The sequence below is a fragment of the Kluyveromyces lactis genome (assembly GCF_000002515.2).
Source record: "Kluyveromyces lactis strain NRRL Y-1140 chromosome E complete sequence".
Lineage (NCBI taxonomy): Eukaryota > Fungi > Ascomycota > Saccharomycetes > Saccharomycetales > Saccharomycetaceae > Kluyveromyces > Kluyveromyces lactis.
In genome coordinates, this window is record NC_006041.1 from 1,187,629 (window position 1) to 1,201,360 (window position 13,732).

The following is a 13,732-nucleotide window of genomic DNA, read 5'->3' on the forward strand; positions in this document are numbered from 1 at the left end:
TAACGAATGATAAAATGCATTCAAATCTTGACTTCTTGACAATGTAACGAATGTTCAACCCAGATAACTAAAAGATATGCACAAACGAAATTATTCAAAGTATGAAATATCACCTTGTCTCACAGCTTCATTTAATGCTGGACGGATCAGAGAGATGCTTCTAAAATAAATAAAATGTGCCTGTTTCCAAAACAGTTTTGGCAGCGAAATCTAACTTCCCAACTGTTGGCTGAACGATACAGGATTAAATACGAACTAAACAACGTTAATGTAATGATGTTAAATCCAGTTTCCAATCTCGTGTTGGCCATCTCTAACAGCTTCTTTGTATTTGAACCGATTCAAAGCTGTGATCTTTTTTTGGGCAAAAAGATTTTTCCGGGCCCTCGAAAACGGAGTTTCTGGTGGAATTTCGGCTCCGATTCTTTCAATGTGCTTACGTTACCCCAGAAACATTGTTTTAGGGACCCAAATTCGGATTTCTGGCCCGCTCGGGCCGCAGGGTCTTTCCAATGGAGATTGGAGCTTGGACATCAGGTCATGTGACCTGAAAGTGTTTTACCTATATTTCATGGTAAGCAGCAAGTTTGCATGTCCAGATGTGTGTATTATTTGTATTTATAAAGTCTGCGTTATAGAATGTCTGACTGTTCTGTTTGTTTTCGTTGTTTTTACAAGATGGCACGACGACTGATCAAGTCTCGTACATGTGTTCGCATACAGCTTTTTCTCTACCGATGGATCTTTCCAGGCAGTTGTCGAATAAATTACTGAATTCTCTACCCAATTCCCAATAACATCCATGGAACATGTCTCTCATGAATAGCATCATTCCGGCGAGATGGTTTGTGTTTGGGATGTTTCTTAGTAGCCTTGCCTTTTCTTTCAGTTGTTGGTGGTGTGTGAATACGTCGAGATTTTCTTTAACTTTTAAGTACCTGTACATTTTCTTCAGATGTTGTTGGAAGGTTTCTATGGGGACATATTCCGATTTCACCTTCATGTTCATCTTTAATGATGCATCAGGGGAGTTGTCCCAAATATGGGTTTCTGGGCCGTATAGAGAGTAATTGTAAGACCAAATTAAGAGTGTGGTCAATGCCAAGGTGTTTGGTCTAGTGATACAATAGTCGAGATTCACGTCACATGACATATCTTCTCCGTTGTGGAACATCTCGAATAAGAACATATAAGCATAAATAATGGCCATTCCACCTTGCATCGGGTCTTGACTGAATTTTAGGATTCTTTCGCTCACCAATGCATATTCTTCAGTGCCAGCACGAACGTTCATTCTCCAAGGTGCGCCTACATATATGTAATAGTCGTATTGGAATATTCTTAGTATAATTTGGGTCATGTGGTAGGCTGGAATCTTACACGAGCGAACGTCATCTAGCCTCAACAGTTTGATTCCTTCGTCGTCCACCGCATCTATGTGGGACAGGACTGAGTTTGATGAATTGTTACAACCGTGCATGACTTCTTGATGCCAGTAATCGATGGCGAATGAAATGATCTCCTGCCAATGTATATTTTGTACGCTTAATGGGTTGTCGGCACCAAGTGAAATCACTTCCGAATGTTGTTGCAATTGGAACATGATAGATATCAACCCAGATAGTAGCAATTTATTGCCAAATTTGCTCGTTTTCAACTTGGTCCAACTGTTTGTGTTATTCGATCTTTGCAACTGATGCATCACATGGTTCAAAAGCTCTTTCAACGCGTCAAGGAAGCTTATATCCTTGCTTCCAAATCCATGTTGCAATAATTTGTCGAGCGATAAATCGTAGCTGTCCCAAATCTCGTCCGAACATGGCAACGAAATCCTCACTTGATTACAGTGAATAAATAGGTATGTGTATCCGAACACAACTGCGTGAGTTGTGTCAATGTAAAAGGCGTATAATGCTGTTCTTTTCAAAGTCTCAAAATCGATCCAATTTTTGTATATCACTTCCATTGATTCGTAATTCGATGGTGATTGTTCCTTCTTGACACGTAACGGATGCCCTCCCAAGGAAGGAGTTCTACGAAGTAATTGAATTGTGGTACCATGATGCAAATAACTTCTTTCATGCAAATATCTATTTGTACTGGTCTTTTCATAACACTCAAGCAATAAAAGTGACTGAATAATATAAGTCTCCGATGGTGGTTGGAAATCTTCATGCGAAAATATCAACCAACGTAATGGTCCTGCAATAACATCACTTATCGTACGACGAGTGGCAGATCCCAGATAGGAAGCACCGGTCATAATCATACTAAGAATAAGAATTGGAGGCTCTTTCTCAATGTCAAATGACGGTTTATGCAAAATTGGATATTGTGGATGGAAATTCAACCAGTATGACTTCAATGCAGTTTGTAATTTGTTTAACATAATATATTTCACGTCCGCGATTAGCAGTGCTAATGTACCTTGTCTTTCCAACGATAGTTTGAACTTCGAGTTAGGGTCTATATTGAAAAATGACGGCCTGGATATCAGCTTAGACCTCTGCTTTTTTGATAGTCTGTGAGAATCCGATTCAACGGTAGAAACTGTTGCTGACCGTTTCAGTTGCGATTTTAACTCTCCGACTTTCGACTTCTGTGCCAGTAAATTGTCCTTAATGTTCTCCTTTCCAACATCTTTAAATTTTGGAGATCTATTTGGAACCGAGTCGATGGATGAAGTAACAGAGCCTGCATTAGATGGGGTAGCGACACTTTCTCCCGATTGTTGAGGGATGATATCATTGTAAGACATCTGCTGCACCAAGGTTTGTAACGGATCTGTTGGTAAGAAATCCACCGAGAATAAATCATCCACGATATTTGTTAATCCTGGATTGGTATTGAGGCCTGTGTTAAGTTCAGGATCATAACTCTGTTGTTGAGGCGGAACCATGTGTGCTTTTTGGTCCAAGGGAATATTATCAATATGCTGCTGCTGACGTTGGTACTGTGGCTGAACGTGGGATTGTGACAGAGGCGGTCACAAAATTGATGGATCTTCCAACTTCGCAGTTGGTGGCACTGCATCAGATGGCTGATCCAACCTACTATTCTGTTGAGGCGTAGCATCCTGAGTTACACCACCGGCGAACAACCAGTTGAAGAAACTGTTCAAGTTACCGTTTGATGCTGGCCCCATTGCGTTAAACCCAGCATTCAGACTAGTATTACTACTACTTGTCGTACTACTGCTATTGGGCAAAGAGTTACTGTCATGGCCAACCGCATGTCCGCTACCCGAGCTCGCCTTATTGTGCTTTTTATCCCCCACATCAAGTACGATATGATCCACCTTTTTCTGCTGTTGTGGCTGCTGTCCAACACCAGCGACACTCGCCGTATCCGGCAGCTGCGGTGCCGCTGCTTTAGACCCACCCGCCGCTCTTTCTTTGCCAGATTCTCTTCTCACCTTCATCTGCATTCGAACACCGTTATTCGTGTGACGTCTCTGATGTCTCACCAACAAATCCTTCCGAACGAAAGTCCGGTTGCAAACTATCCCATCGTCAGGATAAACATATTCACACCGAAATATCTGCTTCGGCCAGTGGTTAAGCTTATGCCTCTGTAAATGCTCATACCGTGAGAAGGTCTTCTCACAATCTGGATGAGGACAAACGTATCTGCCGCCTACTTTTTCCTCCGACGCTTCCTTACTCTCAGAACCCATCATTTTCTACCACCGTCTGCTGTACAGCGTAAATATATCAATAGATACTGAAGTACACTGCTTACTCCGAGGCTCCGACAGCTGATGATTTAAGGATAACGAACAGTATATTTATGATGTCTTGTGATTGTTATGCTATGATGAGTACGGTCGAATCGAAACTGTTTTTCAGATGTTGATCGCTTATAATCACGGCCCGGAAATAATATTTCTGGGGTCCCCGAAAAAAGGGTTTTGGGGGATATATATATATATAACGGTGTATGTGGTGGGGTCTGGAGATGTGGTAGAGATATATTACATGCTTAGTGCGACCCCCTCGTATTGGGAGGACGTGTTTATGTAGGGATCTACTGGGAAGTTTTTCCTCGCGATGTTTATGGCGATCCATTCGAGTAAAATGTCGCACTGTTTCACTAGGATCTTGGCAGTTTGGTCATCGACGTTGCTTGATTCCATCATTTCGGGGAGTAAAGTGACTAGTCTTAGTAGATGGATAATTCCGTAAATTTCAGTGTACTGTTTCTCCGAGTGTGCTTTCAGTAGTTCTGCATATTGGATTCTTTCTAGACGGTACAAGAGTAATTTCCCCAGGGATAAGTTGAAGTAGAGTTTTATTCCCTGCAGAAATTCTGAGAGTTGAGCTTGTTCTACCACTGAGGAGGTCGAATTGCTAGTATCTGCATAGAACTGGGACAAGATATGTTCGATTGGCCGTTCGCTGGGTAGTTGTACTAGCTTTCTGTCTTTTGTGACGTTTTCCCAGTCGTCTACAAGCACAGAACGAAGCGAGATAGGGACTTTTATGTGTATCTTAGGGTGTGATCTTTTGTTTAGTACTGGGGTTGCCTTCTTACGGTCGGATTTGTCAGAGCTGGAAGCTGCTGCTGTTGTACCAGAAGATGAAGATGAGGCTGGATTAGAAGCGGAAGTCGAACTTGCCGAAGTATTAGTACCACTGCCACTATTTGAGGTACGGCTGGCCGCCTTTTTGCCCTTCTCAACCTTACTAGGCCTGCCAACAGGCCGTGATCCTGATTTCTTCTTCCCACCATTGTTCTTCAACTCTCGAGCCTTTTCCACCAACGACTTCTTCAATTCCAAATTCTCATCGTTATACGGTCTGATTCGGTCTAAACCAACCCATTCGTCCCAACTCGACTTCCAGCCCTGGTAATGCACAAAATAGCATTGGCCCTGTCTCATATGTTCCGGCGGACGATCAAATTCTACTTTTTCATCGTCAATACTCACGTCTTTGTAGTCCTTTGATGTAATAGTCTGATTCTTTTCATCGTAAACTCGTAATACTTTGGCTTCATAGAGCAAAGGTCCGTGATAACACAAACATTTCCCATCTAGAACAATTGCCATGATCAACAGCTACTGAAAGTTCCCCTGGGACAATTAAATTTTGGAGAAAGACCAGCGTAGCAGGTTCAAATACTATGTGTAACTTCTGTTTCGTGAAAGTGCTAGATGGTAGCTTTAACGTAAGATTTGGCATTTGAATTTTACGTGAAGAAACATGGGAAAACGGACAGTATAGAAACAGTAGATAACACTAGGTGAGCACTTGATAGTAATGGTATATAAACCGCAGCTACTTGGAAGGAATGCAGTACTTTCCAAGAAGAAGGAAGTGGGAAATTCTGATCACGTGACAACTCACGTGATATGATATGACATTGGAAGTGACCTGATATCTCCAAGTATTGCCTCAAAGCACTAGAGTCAAACTAGTATCAATTCATAAAGTCTTGGCCACCCTTCAACACCAATTCCAGCACCACAACGCCACTAATCACGTCGCATATCCACCTCTTACCATCACACAAGGTCTGCAAAGCTCTCCTAATAATGCTGTTCTGACCTTTAATGCCAAAGTAAAGAAAAAAAAAAGTTGATGAAACAAAAACAAATTTGAAAGAAACAGCCTTTTATCACAGTGACCAAAGAAGCAAACCACAACGGTTCTGACTGGCAAGGACGATCTTTTACACGCGGACAAACATCTGTATTGGTATTCTGAGTCGATGAGACGTTATTTGAGTGGTGGCTACTGAACTATTTTATTCGAAGCAAGAGAGAAAGGAAAGGTTTCCCACATTTCCTAGTATTGTATTTTTTTGTTTCCCGATAGGACTTGATAAAACCCAGAGTCGGTGCTTTTGCAATGTCTAAACGTTCGTCCCAGCATGTGGTAGGAATTCACTATGCTGTTGGTCCTAAGATTGGGGAAGGTTCGTTTGGAATAATCTTTGAAGGTGAAAACATTCTAAATGGTGGGTCGAAGAACCCTGTTGCTATAAAGTTTGAACCCAGACGGTCTGACTCACCACAGTTACGGGATGAGTTTCGCGCATATAGGATATTGAATGATGTGAGAGGAATTCCTCATGCGTATTATTTCAGTCAAGAGGGGATTCATAACATTTTGATCATCGATTTGTTGGGTCCGTCGTTAGAAGATTTATTTGAATGGTGTAGTCGAAAATTTTCCGTAAAGACGACAGCAATGTTGGCGAAACAGATGATTGATAGAGTACGTTCTATTCACGAGCATGATTTGATATATCGGGACATTAAGCCGGATAACTTTTTGATATCTGAGTTTCAACGGGAGTTATCGGATGGGTCAGTGGTTAAGTCGTGTGCCACAAGCAGTGGTGGTGACGCAAACCTAATATACGTGGTTGATTTCGGAATGGCAAAGCAGTTTAGGGACCCAAACACAAAACAACATATACCATATAGAGAGCGTAAATCTTTGAGCGGGACTGCGCGGTACATGTCGATAAACACCCATTTCGGTAGAGAGCAATCGAGAAGAGATGACTTGGAGTCCCTTGGCCACGTATTCTTCTATTTCTTACGTGGGTCCTTACCATGGCAAGGTTTGAAAGCTCTTAACAACAAGGCTAAGTATGAAAAGATTGGACTCACGAAACAGAGGTTAAAACCAACGGATTTATTGACACCGGAGATACCAAAACAGTTTGCTGAATATCTATCGTACTGTAGATCGTTAAGGTTCGATCAGGACCCAGATTATGATTATTTGATCTCCTTGATGACGCAAATCATGCAAGAAAATGGGTACGAAGAAGATGGTCATTACGATTGGATGGATTTGAACGGCGGTCAAGGTTGGAACATTAAGGTCAACAAAAGAGTTAATTTGCATGGGTATGGTAATCCAACACCAAGAAATACAAAACATTCTGCTCAACAGCTTACACCATTGCATCAACAGCAGGCACAACAGCAGGCACCGGGGCAAGTACAGGGACAAAATCATCAACAACAGAATAGTAGGCACGATTCACGTAACTATAGGTCTTTCTCACAAAGCACACCAAATAAGTCTCAAAAGAAAAATGTTAATAGCAGTATGGGGAACAGTAGGGTGAGATTGTCACAGGGCAATGGATTTGTGGGACCAAACGTACCATTGAAACAGAACCTCAATATACAATCGTACGATTCAATGGGTAAGCTTCATGGCAGACGCATTCCGAATAACGAAGAGTATGACGATAATGATTCCATTGAAGAAGGCGGATTTTTTTCAAAATTGTGCTGTGGAATTTGCTAGCCCATTTTTTAGGCCCATGACGAGAAGATGTATTATAAGTTAATTTAACCCTCCTTACCTATTTGTTGTCCTGTTGTAAGAGCTGAAAAGGCGTTGATCGTCTGGGTTCTCCAATAACAGGCACACACGGATACATTTAACGCTGAGCGTTTTGCTTTTATAATTTTTTTTCCAAGGCAAGAAGGAACCTTTCATATCTTTGTGTCTCTCCCATTCCCATGATCTTTCTCGCTCGGTTCGCATTTATTAGACAAACTTACACCCTTGCTTTAGCTGAGGAGAACTGACAAATTACATGAACATCCAGATATGTAAATAGAAATACATATTCATAATATTTTACTTTACTTTAATATAAATTGTAATTTAGTTTCAAGGAACTTAAATAACGAATTAAGCACTTGAAGAGTATATTTAATCATTGAATTATTTATTAGCTGATAGTAAGTTAAATTTGAAGTGAATGCAATGCAATATAATTTCCACATGGGTAACAGGTTTCAATGAATTGCAGAAGGTGATTGAGGGAGGTGAACGGGTATCATAAGCCTTCGCATACAAATGTGGCATCGCTGCCTCTTCTAATGCCAGACAGAAGAGGGATTGTGGGTATATCGAATGAATGGGTTTTACCGTCAAACATGCTATCTAGTGCAGGCGTCATTGGAGAATGGGCTTCGTATTCCAGAGTATCCTCAGAATCTTCAAACGCAGAATTGCTACTATCCTTGGTTGTTTCATCTGAACTGGAGTAGACCATAGTAGCTGGAGGTTCTGATTTCGTTTCGGTCGACACGGATTCGAGTAGACGTAATGGGTTCCTTGGTGGAGGTAAAACCATTGGCATGTCAACAACCGAGTACGATCTTAGCTCTTGATCTTGCAAGGATATGAAATGAGAGTCTGCTAAGCCGACGAAATGACTCCCTAGATGTTTCTTGTTTCCGATTCTTTCCAGATCTGGAGATTGAATAATGTTACCGTTTTGCACACAGTCCGCTGGTAATCCAAAGCTCTGGATACCATGAGATGGTCTGCAACACATTACTTGGTCGGTGAATTTCAAATCTTTGATATCCCAGGACATTATTAAGCCTTGATCGTCTGTACTATATATTTTCTTCATTTCATTATCGTAATCGAGACTGTTGACATGTCCGTTATGACCCAACAGGTGTGCTCTAACCTTCCCATATCTGATATCCCATATCTTCAATGCCTTTCCGACCGAATTAACGACCGTATATTCATCTAACCATTTGGAAGTATAACATTTGCCAGACTCGGCATTGCTGTCCTGAGGTCCAGGGACACGTATTCCGTTACCATCACCCAAACGAAGATCCAACAATGCAATTCCGGACTGCCCAAATTTCGTTCCTGTCAGAGAAAATGTGAATGGATTGACTGGGTTAACATCAACGTGTTCCAAACCGGGGAAACTGTTCAAGTATAATGGGTCTTTGCACTGTTGGTTCACGTCATAGACAAACAACGAATCGTTAATGACAGAGGTGAAATGATGCTTGTTCCAGGTCTTCAAATGACGAATTGGTTTTGAACGACTTGTGTTATAAATTTGCGTAGCAAGATCAACACTATCCATGCTATCGGTGATCACTTTCAAATGTTTGGAATGATTGAAACGTCTTAGAATTTTGGCGTTCCCATTCTCGATTGAAGTTGCAATTAAGTTCACATATCCATCAGAGTGTCCTGAAAGTAAGATTCTGTCATGGACTTTATCATCGAAGGAAACTACGGTGTCATTATTCTGCGATTGCATGATATCTGTAGCCAGAATAGATTTTCCTGGAACAGTAATGGTTTGTAAACTATGGAGCAATTTCCCACCGCGAGCCTGCTCATTAATTTCATTATTCCGCAATTGGAACAACTGTAAATTATCCGATGTCTGTGATGTGGAAAGTAGAATGGTGTCCCTATCCAATGACATTGAAGTGACGTCCCTAGTGTCTTCTGACAGTTTCCAACAATCTGTCTTCAATTTTTTCGTGACAATGACATCGTTCAAATCACCACTAACCTTCCTTAGCAAGGAACTGTTCAATTTCGAAGCCTCTATCTTGCAATTCCGCCTGACAATAGTACTGTTCTCGTCATCGCTAATATCTCTTCTACTCTTCTTGACGATGATGGCGTTCTGTCTGAATATCTCTGGAGCCCTGTAGAATTCAGTCATAATTTTCGCAATATACAGTTTCTTATTTGACTTTGTGTAATGTTTGCACTGCAGAGAATAATTGATTGTTAACAGGTACATCCATTAGAGGAGTAAGAGCTGGTCACTTTTAGAAACGACATGTTTATATATGATACAGGGCAAATAAAAATAGCACTAGCAAACACTGAGCCAATCAAAAATAGGACCAAACGCAGAACAAGCAACAAAAATTAGAGAAAGGCACGTTACCTATTGAGTGTGTTAGGCAGCCATATGAGCAAACATCCTGTTTATGTTTGCAAGAGGTTTGTTTACCTGTAAACAAACCCAGCATCTTTAAAGCTGGCAAAGGCTTGTTTATATTTATGTCATTTTGGACGATATGATTTTTGTCACGTGATGCCCATAATCGTCCCATATGCACGTCATCTGACAGCAATACGGCAGATTCTTGCAACCTGGTGGCTACCACCGCCATTAATGCCGTTTCCGAATTTACTGACATACTCGGCGTAGCCTGGTATCCCTCTTTAGTACTCTTTTTCCAGGTTTCAATCTCCTCACGTGACAAGTAAAGGAGAAAAGAAAATTGTGATTTGCATATTTTAATTAAGGAAACAAAACAAGAACAAAGATACTTTACTTGCAAACAACATCCGATTTAATCATCAGATCAAGGTGCTAGAGGATAAGCAAACGTGCATTGACAGTGGCAAAAAGGACGGTACGGAAAAGGGTATTGAGCAAGGTATTGATCTGATTTTTCTTTGCTTCTTTTTAGAGGAATCATCAACTTTTTTTCTGGTTCTGTTTCCTGTTCTGTTTCTTTGCAATTACGACAATTAAAGAAGACAAAAGACAAAAAATAAAACCTTATAGGCTTTCTCGGGCGGTTTTATTTGTTTAATAATTATTGCTGTTACTACCACTTATCAGATATCTAGTGTTTGAAGACTTTTCAATTTGTTATTGAGATTCCACTTTGAAGGAGAAATTATCGGATTTGAAATTGACAAACCATTAAAAAAATAAAAAGCTGCGAAATATGTCTATCTCTGTGAAACTAGTGGCTGCTGAGTCATTGAACAGGAGGGATGTGTTTAGATCTCCTGATCCGTTTGCAGTTTTGACTATCGATGGTTCTCAGACGAAATCCACAGCGGCTGCAAAGAAGACGTTGAATCCCTACTGGAATGAAGTATTTCAATTCAAAAATGTGAGTGAAAATTCGATCTTAACTGTTCAAGTGTTTGATCAGAAAAAGTTCAAGAAGAAAGATCAAGGGTTCCTAGGTGTTGTCAACGTTCGTATTGGTGACATTCTGGGTCACTTGGACGAAGATACTGCCACTTCGAACGGTAGAGCTCGTGAAGAGACTATTACTAGAGATTTAAAACGTTCTAACGACGGGTTGTCAGTAAGTGGTAGAATAATATTGGTTTTGACGGTTCTCCCCAGAGCTGGCAGCCGTAATGGAGCTGCTGGTGCCGCAGGTAGTGCTGTTGCTGGTTCCGGAGCAGCTCGTCAATCGGATTCGATGACGAACGCTTCCACTATCGACAACAGATTGATTGCTCAGACTGTTGCTAACAACTTGCAAACTACTACATTAGACAACCAGGATTCTGCGAATGCTGCAGGTACCGCCAGTTCAGGTTCAGGTGCCGGTTCAAGTGATGCTGCTCCATCCGGTCAACCTTCGACAGCTCAATCTCAATCGTCAGCTAGCAGGCAATACTCATCGTTTGAAGATCAATATGGTCGTTTACCCCCAGGATGGGAAAGAAGAACGGATAACTTTGGAAGAACATATTATGTGGATCATAATACAAGGACAACAACATGGAAAAGACCCACTTTGGATCAATCCGAGGTTCAACGTGTCAACACCGAACTAGAACGTAGACAACACAGAGGAAGAACTTTACCTGATGGTGGTGCTCAATCAGAGGGCTCGTCTTCATCAAACGTTGCTGTTCATACCGGTACTGGATCTCAAACTCCTGCCGTAAACGGTTCAGCAGCTGCTACTTTTGCTGCCACTGGGGGTACCACATCGGGGTTGGGTGAACTTCCACCAGGTTGGGAACAACGGTTCACTCCTGAAGGAAGAGCGTACTTCGTTGATCACAACACAAGAACCACGACATGGGTCGATCCAAGAAGACAACAATATATTAGAACCTATGGGCCTTCCACAAATACCATACAACAACAACCTGTATCTCAGTTAGGACCTTTGCCTTCTGGTTGGGAGATGAGATTGACAAACACAGCCCGTGTATACTTCGTTGACCATAACACTAAGACCACCACTTGGGATGATCCTAGATTACCTTCTTCCTTGGATCAAAACGTTCCACAGTATAAGCGTGACTTCAGACGTAAGGTTATTTACTTCAGATCCCAACCGGCTTTAAGAATTCTACCAGGTCAATGTCACATCAGAGTACGCAGAAAGAATATCTTCGAAGATTCTTACCAAGAAATAATGAGACAAACGCCAGAAGACTTAAAGAAGAGACTAATGATCAAATTTGACGGTGAAGAAGGTTTAGATTATGGTGGTGTTTCAAGAGAATTCTTCTTTTTACTATCACACGAGATGTTTAATCCCTTCTACTGTCTATTTGAATATTCTGCCCATGATAACTATACTATCCAAATCAATCCAAACAGTGGTATCAACCCTGAGCATTTGAACTACTTCAAGTTCATTGGTAGAGTCGTCGGTTTAGGTGTATTCCATAGAAGGTTCTTGGATGCATTCTTCGTTGGTGCTCTATATAAGATGATGCTAAGAAAGAAGGTAGTATTACAAGATATGGAAGGTGTCGATTCAGAAGTCTACAACTCCTTGAAATGGATTTTAGAAAATAGCATAGATGGCATTTTAGATCTAACATTTAATGTTGATGATGAAAGATTTGGTGAACTGGTTGTCGTCGATTTGAAACCAAACGGCAGAGAAATCGAAGTCACAGATGAAAACAAGAAAGAATATGTTGAACTATATACCCAATGGAGGATCGCAGACAGAGTTCAAGAACAATTTAAGGCATTTATGGATGGATTTAACGAATTGGTTCCTGAAGATCTAGTCAACGTGTTTGATGAACGTGAACTTGAATTATTGATTGGTGGTATTGCAGAAATTGATGTTGAAGACTGGAAAAAACACACAGATTATCGTGGATACCAAGAGTCTGACGAAGTTATCCAGTGGTTCTGGAAATGTATCACTGAATGGGACAACGAGCAAAGAGCACGTTTGTTACAATTCACAACTGGTACATCGCGTATCCCGGTCAATGGATTCAAAGATTTGCAAGGTTCTGATGGTCCAAGAAGATTCACTATCGAAAAAGCAGGTGAAGTTCAACAACTACCCAAGTCACACACTTGTTTCAACAGAGTGGATCTTCCACCATACACTGATTATGAATCTTTCAAGCAGAAGCTAACATTAGCAGTGGAAGAAACCATCGGATTTGGACAAGAGTAGTTGAATGAATCTTTCAATCTTTTCAATACCCTGCACCTTCTCAATTATTCAATCAGAAAGCGCAAGCACAAACACAAGCACAGACATATATATGTTATAGATATATTGTTGCCAAAACATGTGTATATTATTACATAGAAATTTTTTTCTTAACCTCGTTAGGCCTCAACTTATGGTGCTTTGTTATATTTTATTGCCATTATCAGGTGTTACTTTATATAGGTATGCTATAATGTGGGAAGCAATTGACAACGAAGTATCTGGTTCCTAACCGACGGAGTTTTGTAATTGCCCAGAGATTGATATATCCAGCTTAAATTTTGGGATAATAACGAAAATTAGCTGCATGGAGTTGATAGTATTAAGACCGGGTTCTTAAATGAAAAGGGTTAAGTTGTAATTATATATATGATAATTATGATAGAGGACAGGGTAAAGCTTATAATAAAATAATTTAAATGAGTGAATTGAATGAATTTATTGTATATTGTATAATAACGAGCGACAACAATATATTTGAATGCAATAATAATGAAAAAAGATGTTAACCCATAAACGTTTCGGTGGCTTAATGTTGTAGTTTTTTTTTAAAAGTTGTGGCTTAATTGTTACGGATCTTTCATGAATCGGCCTATTTCCTCTCACTATGACCCTTTTTTTGACCTGGTATGTAAGTGAAGAGAGTGTAATCACAATCTTTGATTGAATGTAAAGATTGATTCTACACCGAAAGATCCCACAATTAATACCTTGGTATTCTATTTTTTT

At 40.5% G+C, this 13,732-nt stretch overlaps 6 protein-coding genes across 6 annotated transcripts; 2 read left to right on the forward strand and 4 right to left on the reverse strand.

Moving 5' to 3' along the window:
* Positions 1 to 694: 694 nt before the first annotated feature.
* On the reverse strand, positions 695 to 2,899 carry SDD4 (Sdd4p; the record flags this gene model as incomplete). Its single annotated transcript, XM_454557.1, has 1 exon — positions 695 to 2,899. One exon carries the CDS (start codon positions 2,897 to 2,899, stop codon positions 695 to 697), a length of 2,205 nt encoding a protein of 734 aa, XP_454557.1.
* Positions 2,900 to 2,986: 87 nt separating this feature from the next.
* KLLA0_E13487g (C2H2-type zinc finger protein) lies at positions 2,987 to 3,679 on the reverse strand (the record flags this gene model as incomplete). Its single annotated transcript, XM_454558.1, has 1 exon — positions 2,987 to 3,679. One exon carries the CDS (start codon positions 3,677 to 3,679, stop codon positions 2,987 to 2,989), a length of 693 nt encoding a protein of 230 aa, XP_454558.1.
* A 294-nt stretch (positions 3,680 to 3,973) lies between these two features.
* EAF3 (Eaf3p) lies at positions 3,974 to 5,050 on the reverse strand (the record flags this gene model as incomplete). Its single annotated transcript, XM_454559.1, has 1 exon — positions 3,974 to 5,050. One exon carries the CDS (start codon positions 5,048 to 5,050, stop codon positions 3,974 to 3,976), a length of 1,077 nt encoding a protein of 358 aa, XP_454559.1.
* Positions 5,051 to 5,852: 802 nt separating this feature from the next.
* YCK3 (casein kinase YCK3) lies at positions 5,853 to 7,274 on the forward strand (the record flags this gene model as incomplete). Its single annotated transcript, XM_454560.1, has 1 exon — positions 5,853 to 7,274. One exon carries the CDS (start codon positions 5,853 to 5,855, stop codon positions 7,272 to 7,274), a length of 1,422 nt encoding a protein of 473 aa, XP_454560.1.
* A 541-nt stretch (positions 7,275 to 7,815) lies between these two features.
* Positions 7,816 to 9,558, reverse strand: DSE1 (Dse1p; the record flags this gene model as incomplete). The annotated part of the gene is made up of 1 exon (XM_454561.1): positions 7,816 to 9,558. The coding sequence occupies one exon, from the start codon at positions 9,556 to 9,558 to the stop codon at positions 7,816 to 7,818; it is 1,743 nt and encodes a 580-aa protein (XP_454561.1).
* Positions 9,559 to 10,504: 946 nt separating this feature from the next.
* On the forward strand, positions 10,505 to 12,964 carry RSP5 (NEDD4 family E3 ubiquitin-protein ligase; the record flags this gene model as incomplete). The annotated part of the gene is made up of 1 exon (XM_454562.1): positions 10,505 to 12,964. The coding sequence occupies one exon, from the start codon at positions 10,505 to 10,507 to the stop codon at positions 12,962 to 12,964; it is 2,460 nt and encodes an 819-aa protein (XP_454562.1).
* Between the last annotated feature and the right edge of the window lie 768 nt (positions 12,965 to 13,732).